Source organism: Macaca fascicularis, chromosome 12, assembly GCF_037993035.2.
Source record: "Macaca fascicularis isolate 582-1 chromosome 12, T2T-MFA8v1.1".
In the NCBI taxonomy this organism is placed as follows: Eukaryota; Metazoa; Chordata; class Mammalia; order Primates; family Cercopithecidae; genus Macaca; species Macaca fascicularis.
In genome coordinates, this window is record NC_088386.1 from 91,774,444 (window position 1) to 91,787,783 (window position 13,340).

The 13,340-nt window shown below is 36.6% G+C and overlaps 1 protein-coding gene across 1 annotated transcript in view; it reads right to left on the bottom strand.

Annotated features, from left to right (window-relative positions):
- The window catches only part of STK17B (serine/threonine kinase 17b), a 38,008-nt gene that overhangs the window by 5,253 nt on the left and 19,415 nt on the right, over positions 1-13,340 (bottom strand). Inside the window, exons 4-7 of the mRNA XM_005573803.4 lie at positions 6,723-6,867; positions 4,590-4,716; positions 2,292-2,340; positions 357-536 (exon numbers count right to left, since the gene is read on the bottom strand). Coding sequence (XP_005573860.1) covers positions 357-536; positions 2,292-2,340; positions 4,590-4,716; positions 6,723-6,867 — 501 coding nt within the window. The remainder of the gene's footprint in view (positions 1-356; positions 537-2,291; positions 2,341-4,589; positions 4,717-6,722; positions 6,868-13,340) is intronic.

Genomic DNA, 13,340 nt, shown 5'->3' on the forward strand with positions numbered 1-13,340 from the left:
TAAAATTATTTAACTATAAATCATTTACAATAAAGTCTTATAACCAGCCATGTGTACTGTAAATTTCTATGTCTGATTATTTTAGGTAATTTCAGAGATTAGTAGTGGGTTGTGAGAGAAATAACTCAAATCTTTTCTTCACTTCAAAATCTCCTGTTGTATATTTCGTATCTGAAGTTATGTATTTGTTAATGATTGCTCATACCACCTCTCTCTTCATTTTACCTAGAACTTGAGCATACTTCTAATAATTTTATACTATTTTAGAATATACTTTTCTTGATAGGCATATATTATTTATTTTGTAATAGTATTTAAACAAATCTGTAATCATATTTAAACAAATTATTACTTACTCTGGATTTTTTACTAAAAGGCTCTGAATAAAATCTGTGGCCAGCTGTGAAACTGATGAAAAAATTTCTTCTGAATAATCAACATTAACTTGAGAAATATTGAGGTATGTTTCTTGATTATCTTCTCCCACAAACGGTGATGTGTGAGTTAACAACATATATGCTATTATACCAATATTCCTGAAAAACAAGGGAGGGGAACTTAAAATGTATATTAATTTTTAAACATTTATATAAAGTATAATCGACATTCAACATACTCCTCTCCTCAAAACTGGTACGGTTAAACTACAGACTTACATTGCTTTTCAAAGTTCCTATATTATTAAAACTAAAATAATGATCTCAAAGTGTGCCTCACAGAAAGAGAATACAAGGGAATGCACGTGTTATATAAATACAATGTATTCAATAAATAATATTATTGCTACCATCTATCCTTCACACAGATACCTGCTGTGGAATACACAAAGCTGCTGCAGCATTTCCTAAATGGTTTCCAATGGCAAAGTAATGACTTGTGAGATGTAAAGAGAGGTTCTGCGCAAATAGAGGCTGCAAGTTTGGCGAAGCACAAAGCTGGGCAGGCAAATTTTTTCACTGTAAACATTTAAAAATCTGTAAATAGTCCGGGCGCGGTGGCTCAAGCCTGTAATCCCAGGACTTTGGGAGGCCGAGACGGGCGGATCACGAGGTCAGGAGATCGAGACCATCCTGGCTAACACAGTGAAACCCCGTCTCTACTAAAAATACAAAAACTTAGCCGGGCGAGGTGGCAGGCGCCTGTAGTCCCAGCTACTCGGGAGGCTGAGGCAGGAGAATGGCGTGAACCCGGGAGGCGGAGCTTGCAGTGAGCTGAGATCCGGCCACTGCACTCCAGCCTGGGCGACAGAGCGAGACTCCGTCTCAAAAAAAAAAAAAAAAAAAAAATCTGTAAATATGTTAATGGTAAGTCTGGTGCCCAGGAGCCAGAAAAAGACAATATAGTACATGTTTCACCAACTTATTTAGCCATATCATCTTTTTTCCTGGGCAAACGCATGAGCAGTTCCACAGAACACAGAAAAGGTCTAAACCTTCCACCTGGTCTGTGGAGTCAGTCCCCTTTGCGGTCTCAACTGAAGCTCCAGTATCAGTTCTGGTTCTATTCCCTATCATATTCTCTCTTTGCTAGCCACAAAAACTCACAATTTCCCAGAGATGTACTCTCATAAAAGTACATTTTTGGGTGGGCCTGATCTCATTATTCTGCTTAACAAATACCTTCTTCTAGCTTTTTTTTTTTTTAGTCACCCAGGCTGGAGTACAATAGCATGATCTCGGCTCACTGCAACCTCTGCCTCCCCAGTTCAATTGATTCTCCTGCCTCAGCCTCCTGAGTAGCTGGTATTACAGATACGCGCCACCACATCTGGCTAATTTTCATATTTTTAGTAGAGATGGGGCTTTGCTATGTTGGCCGGACTGGTCTCGAACTCCTGACCTGATGATCTGCCTGCCTTGGCCTCCCAAAGTGCTGGGATTACAGGTGTTAAACCACCACTCCTGGCCAACTCTTTTAGACCTAGATCAGATGTCTCCCTTCATGAGGTGGAGCCCAGCAATGGACTGTCTGCTGCTGCTTCTATGCTTATTAAGCATTTCACCTTTATCCTAAAACACGTAGCACTATACTGCAGTTATTTTGTTCTTTTACTCAACTGAGTTTTCATCACAGAGAGAGATTTTCCTATTTATTTCCATACTTTTGGCTCAGAACTTAAGTATTATTTAAAAAGAATGGATACGTAAATATTTTCCTGTAGCATAATAATGATATTCAAATAAAATCTTTTGAAGAAAGCCTTATTATTTACTCTTGGAGTAAAAGAATCTCAGAATATACATTTCCCAACTTTCCATAAAGAAGTATTTAGGTAACTAACAAAATCTTACCACATATCTGTTGCTGTGGTAATGGGATCATAGTTCAGGATTTCTGGAGCTGAAAGAGAAGATAAAATTTAAATTCAATACTGACAAATTTTAAAACAAGAAAATCACTTTATATTACATTATAACTGGGACCAGGCATGATGGCTCATGCCTGTAATCTCAGCACTTTGAGAGGACAAGGCAGGTGGATCACCTGAGGTCACAGTCAAGACCAGCCTTGCTAACATGGTGAAACCTTGCTTCTACTCAAAATACAAAAATTAACCAGGTGTGATGGCACATGCCTGTAATCCCAGCTATTCAGGAGGCTGAGGCAGGAGAATCCCTTGAACCAGGAAGGCACAGGTTGCAGTAAGCTGAGATCCCACCACTGCACTCTAGCCTGGGCAACAGAGTGAGACTCCATCTCGGGGGAAAAAAAAAAAATTATAACTGGATTTAATTTTGGAAAGTCTAGTGACATAAGATGATAGAAATTTAGCACAGTATTAATTATCTTGTGATTGGACATTTAAACATCCCTAATATTGAGTAAATTATATGATCAGATGGTTCAAAAACACGGATACTATTCTTGGAGTATCTAGTGGCTAGGTAGTTAAACTCATTAAGTTTAATCTGAGAAAAAACAATTATAAAAAAGTAAAATGTTAGAAGCTAGAATTTAAAAAATAATTTAGTTTTATTACTTTGGAATTAATTTGCATTATTTTATTAGACTAATTTAGGTTTTTCTTTTGGGGTAATAGAATCATGTGCATCTGCAATGACATTATGAGCAAAGTTTGTTGCTCAGAAATGCTAGATTTTTTTTTTTCTTTTTTTGAGACGGAGTTTTGCTCTTATTGTCCAGGCTAGAGTACAAATGGCATGATCTCAGCTCACTGCAACCTCCGCCTCTTGGATTCAAGCGATTCTCCTGCCTCAGCTCCCCAAGTAGGTGGGACTACAGACATGCGCCACCATGCCTGGCTAATTTTATATTTTTAGTAGAGACAGGGTTTCAACATGTTGGTCAGGCTGGTCTCGAACTCCTGACTTCAAGTGATCCACTCACCTTGGCCTCCCAAAGTGCTGGGATTATAGGTGTGAGCCACCGTACCTGGCCAGAAATGCTAGATTTTCAAGTGGATTAAACATTCCTCTTAAATTATCAAGGACCTAATTTCCAAAGTGATTAATTTTCTGCTGTCTTCACTTGCCAAAAAAAGTGCAAAATAAATTCTCTATGCTTTCTAAACATTACCATATTATTTCAAATTAGTAGAGTTCAAACTAGGATTTATGAGTGAAAAATAAGTTTGTTTCATAATACGGTTTCATAATTTCTCCAAAGAGAAACTGTTTCCTAAAGCCTAACATTTTTATTAATAAAGCCTTTAAATCATATACAGTCAGCTTCTGTTAAACCACCTACAACATTTTCACATACGTCTGTGAGCTGTGTTACCAATAATTACATTCATTTATTCTAGGACCCCAGTTAGCATTCAAAAGTTAGTAATTTTCTCTGTTTTTTATTTTTGGAAAAGACAGCTGCCTAGCTGAGTCACATCTGTTCTGTTTAACTGTATCTTTTCAATGTCCACAGGGGGACGTCAGTATGAACAACAAACAAAAAAAGGTAAAAAGATTGTAAGTTAAAATACTTCAAATTTATATGCTGCTTCATACAACTTAAAAACCTTTCATATGCATAATCTAATTTGTTGATTTCATACAATATACCCAGATTACCTAATCAAAGGTTCTTTTTGGCACTCTTCAAAACCCTACTTTCACAATCCTATGCAAAACCTTATATTTTAAAGCAGCAGCAATAAAAATGGGGAGGCCGGCTAACAATTCCTGTAAGTTTAAACTGAAGATATCTGTATTGCGAACAGCTCTGGAATTGGGACCAGAGAGAAATAGAAGTGAGATCTAGCCAACAGCCAGGCATCAAAGACAATCATGGGCCACTTGACTGTTGCATTTTTTCTTTTTCCATTTTTCTCTTTTTCCCTAACTTCCCTCTTACTCGTTTCTTTTTTCCTTATGTACAAAGCCTTTATACACAAATGTTCAACTTGTACACTTACATATTCAGTGTCCCCTGAATTGCTGTACATGTTTCATACTTTTATTCAATACATTTCATTTAAATGTGTCGTAACCAAGTTTTAATGTATCAAAATACTTGAACCAATTAAATCCTATTAACTGAATCGAATTACATGCTCTAAAATATAGTTGTACAGAGGTATCATTTACTTAATAAATTTCAAAATGGCATAGAAAATAAAAGGAAATTCTTACCTAAATATTCTGGTGTTCCCATGATTTCCCGAAGTTCACACGCATTCCCTATTTTTCGAGACATTCCAAAATCTACTATTTTAATGTCGCCGAGAGGGTATATGCTGCTCAGTAATATATTCTGTGGCTAAATAAAGTACAACAAAAACATGATAAGTAATATACAATAAAAGCATACTAGTCTCAGATGGGAGGTATATTAAGTGGAATCATCACTTGAGTCATGAGTCAATATAATTTGAGTATATTGAGTCATGCATCAAACATTTACTGACTTACTACTTCGGAGGAACTATTATTCAATGATGCATAAAGCCAAAACCACACCCAAAAAGGATTCTAGGTTTGAAGAAAAAAGAAGTTACATGGAAAGATTAAGATATAGAATACTCAGTAATAAAAAGACTACCTCATTCTGTCAATAAGAAATTCCAAGAAGGCTTTGCAGTACAGATGATGCTTAAGCTGAGAAAGAGTATGCTGGTTAGAAAGGTGCTCTGGGTAGCTGGGTGCAGTTAAACATGTGAGGTGCATGGTTATTACACCCATTTTACAGTAGAAACAAGTACAATTAGGTTAACAAACTTGAATATGAGTAAGAATCTTCATTCTTAGCCAATACCATCCTGTATTGTAGCTTCATGCAGAATACTTGGGGCCAGAACGCAAATAAATAAATAAATTCTAAAGAATTGGAAAAAAAAAAAAAAAAAGAACAGAAAGGTGCTCTAGGGAGCAGCACTAAAGAAGGCATGAAGGAATGAGCATGTAAACATTTCCAGAAACGAAAAATGGTTCAGTACAATGTGATGATTCTGGATGAGCCGGGTCTGACTGTTCCCTGGCTTTAGCTTAGACAGTAAGAGGCATAGTACACCTCACCCACTGCCTCCTAGAACCACGTGACTTTGCTTTACTACTATCGCAGGCCCACGGCGTATTACAAAGTTCCCTGCTGCTGTCATAACCCGTACCTTTGCCAAGGTGCTGCTCCCAAAATCTGTGCAAAGAATTATAACAGTCACTTAATTTTGGGACAATCTCATGCTTGTTTATTATTAAAGCACAGAGCCTATTACAGGAGAAAAGGTAAAGGTAATTAGTTCTGTTGTTGTCAATCACAGGTTTATATGCCATCCCGGACTTCAAGGGCTATGCGATGCTATGTAATGTACTTGGGTTGATGTTAGCAGGAAAATGACCCAACAGGAAGCTGGTGGGAGCATGATTATCTTGGCATTTACTATGTTGCTTCTTTTCCAATATTTTATCAGTTGGGGAAATAGCAGGGATACTAGATGGTAAATACTGTCCCCCTGGCTCCATAGTGGGGCCCAAAACAGAACTACAGGGTTTTATCTTTTGAAGAAGCGGTAAGAGGATTTGGAAATTAAGAGAGAGGCCTGGGCTGCAGGTGGAGATTTTTGAATTATTATTATTATTAAAGTGGTAGTAGAAGCCAAAGGATCATGCAAGGAGACCACATAAAAATAGAAGAATCTAATGCTTAAGAAATGAGAGACAGACTGATTCAGATCTTAAGGTCCTTGTGTGGCTATGGAGGAAGGATAAGGAAAAAGGATAACAACATGAGAGATGGAGAAGGAGAAAAGGATAACATGAGAGATGGAGATCAGAGACTAGAGGTTCAGGGTTTGGGTAAACAGCCTGAATGATCTGGAAGGAGCCAAAAGACTGAAAATCTCAAGACAAAAATGAATGAAAATAATAGCAGCAAATGAATAAGGATTAGCAGGATTTATTTTCAGGGATGGAGATTACATAATTGAGCATTTCAGAGATAGACGGCATTTTAAAATAAGAAGGTCCAGGATGTGGTTGCAAGAGTGGGATGGAATGGAATAATAATTCCATCTAATGTAGGATTAGAACACAGGAATGATGCATTTTAAGAGCCCAGTAAATTGAGCTGCTCACACATGCAGTCTTCTCCTTTCTGCCAATATAAAATTAAGGCCATGTAGCACACAGGTAAGCAAAGAGCACACCAGTGCAGTCTCGACAACCAGGAACCAACCATTGTTTCCTGTTAATACCAGTTTGCAATTGCGCATACTAAGAGCAGAAGAACAACACAGATGTTGCATTACTTTAAATCACATGTTACATTACCTTTAAATCGAGGTGTACAATGTTATTCTGATGTAGATAATAAACTCCTTCAAGTATTTGTTTAACGAGTCTGATAACATCATTTTCAGAAACCATTTCAGCCAACTCAGGTAAACACAGGTTGAAAATTTCTCCACCTGCAGCACTGAAATAAAATTCAAAGAACAGAGACTTGAAAATTCATTCACCTGAACACTTTTAAATATTTTGTACCTGTTAAGTAAAAGACATACAACTATATAAATGTTAATACACTACACTTAAAGACAGGGCAGAGAAGTGAGAGATCTTTAAGAAAAAAATAAGTGACGATGGCTGGGCGCAGTGGCTCATGCCTGTAATCCCAGCACTTTGGGAGACTGAGACAGGCGGATCACTGAAGGTTGGAAGTTCGAGACCGGCATGGCCAACATGGTGAAATATCTCTACTAAAAGCACAAAAATTAGCCAGGCGTGGTGGCAGTTGCCTGTAATCTTATCTACTTGGGAAGCTGAGGCAGGAAAATCACTTGAACCTGGGAGGCAAAGGTTGCAGTGAGCCAAGATGGCACCACTGCACTCCAGCCTGAGCTACAGAGCAATACTCTGTCTCAAAACAGAAAAGAAAAGAAAAGAAGCGATGTGACTTCTTTTTCAAATTCTGGGTACTAATACTTGAATATTAATAAATAAAACTGAATTGCTTTATGACCCAATAATGTTGCAGCCTGCCTTCACTGCAATAAAGATAAAAAAAAAAAGTAGCTCTTTATGCTCTTCTCATATATATACATCTATATGTATTCATACATATGTATGTTTTCATATACATGAATTCTTAGATACATATCATCTATTTTGAGCCTCATGACAAACATGTGAGGTACATGGTTATTACACTCATTTTACATTAGAAACAAGTATAATTAGGTTAACAAATGTGAATATGAGTAAGAATCTTCATTCTTAGCCAATACCATCCTGTATTGTAGCTTCATGCAGAATACTTGGGGCCAGAATGCAAATAAATAAATAAATAAATAAATTCTAAAGAACTGAAATTTAAAGAATACTGAAAAAGGCACAGTGAAAAATTCCTAGGTTTGGAATGAATTATTGAAACATAAATCCTAACTCTTCTATTTACCTGCAATAAATATAACTTAGGGTCAGTTACTTATGGTCATCCATAAAGCAGAAATATCAATAAAATCAACAGGTTTTTTGGGGGGAGGATTAAATCTAAATAAGATAAAATTGGTCAGTCAGATCATGCAAAAACATTTATACAGTTATTCGTCAAATTTGTAAGGTATATTTGGGAATACGCAAGTATATTCTATTTGAAAAATAGGAACTCACTCTAGAAAATACTATTACTATATTTTTACTTCTTTGGTTCACTGCTACAACCACATCAAGAACAGTATCTAGCATGCACTGCAGTAGGTGGTCAGTAATGTTTGTTGAATGAATGAATGATGGAATGGGTGGTGATTCTTTAGAGGGGTTGAAACTGGGGATTCAGAGGTCTCAGTGACTGCCAAGAGGAAGAAATATGTCATAAGTGTTGGGAACCATAAGAAGAAAAAATAATGGTGGGCTCAAATTTGAGTCCCAAGTTGAAAGTCACAAGGACTGACATTCACACTGCAGATATAATTTGCAATTGAGCAATCTAAACACAGTAAGCCAGTTAGAAGCCACAAAGATTTGCTGCTTTACACTTTCTGACTTTGCAGAAAAAAAACTGTAGGACAGCTTATAGGGAATACACATGAAAGCTCCAATCACATATATGTCACTTTAACCCCATTACAGCCACCAAAACTCGTTGTAAATTCATGAGATATATATATATATATATATATATATATATTTTTTTTTTTTTTTTTTTTTTTTTTTTTTTTCTTCGAGACGGAGTCTCACTCTGTTGCCAGGCTGGAGTGCAGTGGCGCCATCTCGACTCACTGCAACCTCCGCCTCCTGGGTTCAGGAGATTCTCCTGCTTCAGCCTCCCGAGTAGCTGGGACTACGGGCACATGCCACCATGCCCAGCTAATTTTTGTATTTTTAGTAGAGACGGGGGTTTCACAATGTTGGCCAGGATGGTCTCGATCTCTTGACCTCATGATCTGCCCATCTTGGCCTCCCAAAGTGTTGGGATTACAGGAGTGAGCCATCGTGCCTGGCCGAGACATTAATTTTAATATCTGCCTCAACATATCATGATAAAGATAATCTGAGTAATGAAAAGTGTAGTTTGCTGTTAAATTTACAGTAGTGAACTCCAAAATAAGGTATAGAAAGACAATTTTGGGAATTCACATTTTTTTAATCTAAAAAAAGAAATAATCTTTGAGAATAATTAATATACAGACTGCCTAGAGGCCCTTGGTCTGCATGTCAGAGTGGGAACCCAGGCACAGACTGGCAGTGACATCATCACTCCTTCCCTTTCCGGTTATATTGTTTAGTTTCAATGATACAAATCCTCTCAAAATAGAAAGTGGTCTAAATACATTCCTGCAAAGACACTCAAAATAGTATTACAAATAATATTATATTAGGTAATAGTACTAATGCAATCATAAGCAAAGAAGAAAATGAAGAAAGAACCCTTTAGATTCTCTTAGAATATATTTTTTGTTATGTACTTTATAAGATATAAATACTAATAATCTAGTCCTATCTTATAAAAATCAGACCAAATAACTTGAAATGATTAGAAAACAGTATCAAATATGAATTTACATATCTACACCCCCTAAATATATAAAAAATAGATGTGTATTCTTCATATGTACAGCAACATAAATTGTTTAGGTAAGAAATTTAATCTTGAATACTTTATGATTATTTACCAACCTTTTATATTACAAATTCGCTAAAGTTACTTCAATAACCAGAACACTCCTCCAATTCTAAACTTAAAAACAAAATACAAGAAAGTAAAGTGAAAGTAAGGAAAGCGATTCCTAGTGCCTAGGAATAGACAGGATAGTACGGAGCATACAGGAGTGCCTACTGAAATCAAGACTGCCCGGGTTTCATTCTAGCTCTGTCACTAACCAGGCTAGCTGAACTGGGACAAAATGTGCCTCTGTTTATGTACTGTAATGTGAATAATATAATAGCTCCTACTTCGTGGTCTAAGAATTAAATTAGCTAATGCACATAAAGTATTGAGCACAAAAGATCCTAGAAGAATTAAAGCAGATCACTTCAATAAATACTTATCACAGTGTCTGACACATGGTAAATATTCAATAGACAGCAGTTTTTTTCTTTTCTTTTTTTTTTTAGACTGAGTCTTGCTCTGTTGCCCAGGCTGAGTGCAGTAGCACAATCTTGACTCACCACAACCTCCACCTCCTGGGTTCAAGAGATTCTCCTGTCTCAGCCTCCCAAGTGGCTAGGACTCCAGGTGCATGGTACCACACTCGGCTAATTTTTTGTATTTTTAGTACAGACGGGGTTTCACCATGTTAGCCAGGATGGTCTCGATCTACTGACCTCGTGATCCACCCACCTCGGCCTCCCAAAGTGCTGGGATTACAGGCGTGAGCCACCGCGCCCAGCCAATATCAGCTATTATTATAATGAACCAACAAACATTAATTGCAAATCTAGCCAATGTCTTGCCTTTCCGAATTTTGGGGCTTTTTGTTGAACTGATTTTGAAGGAAAGTTTTAAAGTCTTTGCTAAATGAAAATCTATTTTTAGAAACACTATATGGTACATATAAAGATGCACACACTATATTCTTAAGTGAAAAAAGAGGGTTACAATAGAATATGCCCATAGATCAAACTTTTGTCTCTAAAAGTACATATGCACAGACCAAAAAATGACAATAATTTTTAAATACAGGAACATACCATAAAGTAACCATCATTTACATGTGATTTCTCTTTTCTATATCTCCTAAATTTAACACAATAAATAGGTATTACTTTTATAATCAGGGAAAGTATCCTTAGAATTTTTTGCCTGTTTGTTTTAATAATGAGATCAAATAAAATACTATGATCGTCAGCCAATCACACTGTTGCTTTTAGTTTGACAAGCTGACCAATGTCTTTCGTAGAACTGCCATTTCTCACACAACAGAGGAACATAGGTGGAGCTACAGAAAATAGGAAAATTAGGAAGAGTTAAGAGGAGGGAAAGAACAGATAACACAAGAAGCAAATTGCAGAAGTTAGCAGAAATTGGAAAAAGAAACAGAAGCAGTGAGTGGCAAACAAGACTTTTGTTAAGGAAACCACCCTGAGCAGTCACCCAGAGCAGTGCCTAAAAAAAAAAAAAAAAAGAAAAGAAAAGAAAAAGAAAAAATATCTACAGTCAGAAAAGCTACCTATATCATTATCATTGACCTGGGAGCTACAATCAGGTGACTTCTACTCTTTCTCTCTAACAACAGTTTGCCCCTTGCAGGGATATCAACAAAAAAATTTAGAAATTCAGCATCTGTGTTCACTCGCTAATGCATGTATACATGTGTTATGTGTAAGAATATGTGATAACAGTACTCTAGCACAGGTTATACAGTCAGGAAAACCTATGTGCTATATGTTATCTAGATCTACATCTGTTTTTTATAGGGAACAGCAAGTAGAGAAACTCTTTTAGAAATATTCCTACAACATAAAGTTAATATATGAAAGATTAAAATCAGAATATTTTCCTATCAAAAATGATAGATTTCTGTGAGTTACAGAGAGCCAAGAATTTCAGGAAAACAAAGTAATATCTCAATTATCCATAAAATGCAAATCAAGTCATATAGCTTTGAAAAACCATGGTAAAGATTTTTAAAATAAGCATTTATTTCTAGTGATCAAAATGAACTTGTTTTAAAATCTGAATATTAAGAGTCTCTTTAAAATTCTATTCCTATGCTAATGGAAGAAATACAGTCCACGGGATTTTAGAGTGGAAAGACATTAGAGTATTAACTAGACATATGATGTGAATACCAATCTCCCTTTTGGGAGGATTGTTTTAAAAATCAAATGAGAATACAGATAATATGCCTATCACAGTGCCTGCCAGAGTGTAAATGTTCAACATACGTTATGTGTAAAATTGTTAAGATCATATTAAAATGTTATTTCTCTGGTGATTAAGATCATTCCAGAAGGTAAGGCTTTTTTTGTTATGTTTTGTTTGTTTTGTTATAGTCTCCATCCTTTTCTGCTGGGTATTTAGTATTTACTTAGAGATGTTTAGTAGACAAAATTTCTTGACAAAAAGAAAATAGCATTCTCACATAATCTCAGAGTTGCCTCTGACTGAACTGTAAGTTCCCCTTTTGATCTTCCCTATTTCTAGGACAATGTTTTTGTTCTGTGCTCTCCAAAAGGTAAGTACTTTTTTTTTTTTTTTTTTGAGACGTGTCTCGCTCTGTTGCCCAGGCTGGGGTGCAATGGTGCAATCTCAGCTCACTGCAGTCTCTGCCTCCCAGGTTCACACCATTCTCCTGCCTCAGCCTCCAGAGTAGCTGGGACTACAGGCACCCACCACCATGCCTGGCTAATTTTTTGTATTTTTAGTAGAGATGGGGTTTCACCGTGTTATAGCCAGGAGGGACTCGATCTCCTGACCTCGAGATCCACCCACCTCGGCCTCCCAAAGTGCTGGAATTACAGGTGTGAGCCACCGTGCCCGACCAAAGTTAAGTATTTTTTATAACCAACTTTAATTTGCTCAAAATGCAGCATTAAAAACGTAATATGTCCAATTAGATAATACCTTCCTTCCAGAAGTTTTTTAAAAAGCTTTTTAAAATGTATAGCTATATTTTATTTAATTCTACAAATATGCTTTAAAGACACTTGGTATGGTAAAGTCTTTGTCTCATGGATGGTGGTGATGGAATGACTCAATTATCCTCAAATTTTTCTCCATATGTATAAATAAATCTAATACTACCTTCCAGAAAAGTAAGATTTATATTACTTTCTGAAAAAATGAAAGGCTAAAACAATCATGTAGACTTCATAACTGGCAATGAAATACTTTCCTATGAACTATGTATTAAAATAAAAAATGAAAGATTTTAATAATCATTAAAAGTGACAAGCAGGTTGCAAGAATGAGATTAATTCACAAAAGTAAACTGATTCAAAAAATAGGTTAGGCAGAGGCAAAACAAAACACAAAAGCAAAAAGAGGCTATAGTTGTTCCAAAAGAAAGTTCTAGATTGATTCATATAATTAGCAAATGTAACAAATCAAAAAAGCTTTTTTTTTTTTTTTGAGACAAAGTCTCGCTCTGTTGCCCAGGCTGGAGTGCAGTGGTGCAATCTCGGCTCACTGCAACCTCTGCCTCCCAGGTTCAAGCAATTCTCCTGCCTCAGCTTCCCAAGTAGCTGGGACTACAGGCGTGCGCCAACATGCCCGGCTAATTTTTTGTAGTTTTTAGTAGAGATGGGGTTTCACCATGTTAGCCAGAATGGTCTGGATCTGCTGACCTTGTGATCCCCCTGCCTCAGCCTCCCAAAGTGCTGGGATTACAGGTGTGAGCCACCGTGCCTGGCCAAAAATGTACCTTTTAAAAGTGACTGTGTGCTGCTCATATGGAAGGAAATTTGACAACATCTAATACAACTACATATGCATTTACTCTTTGA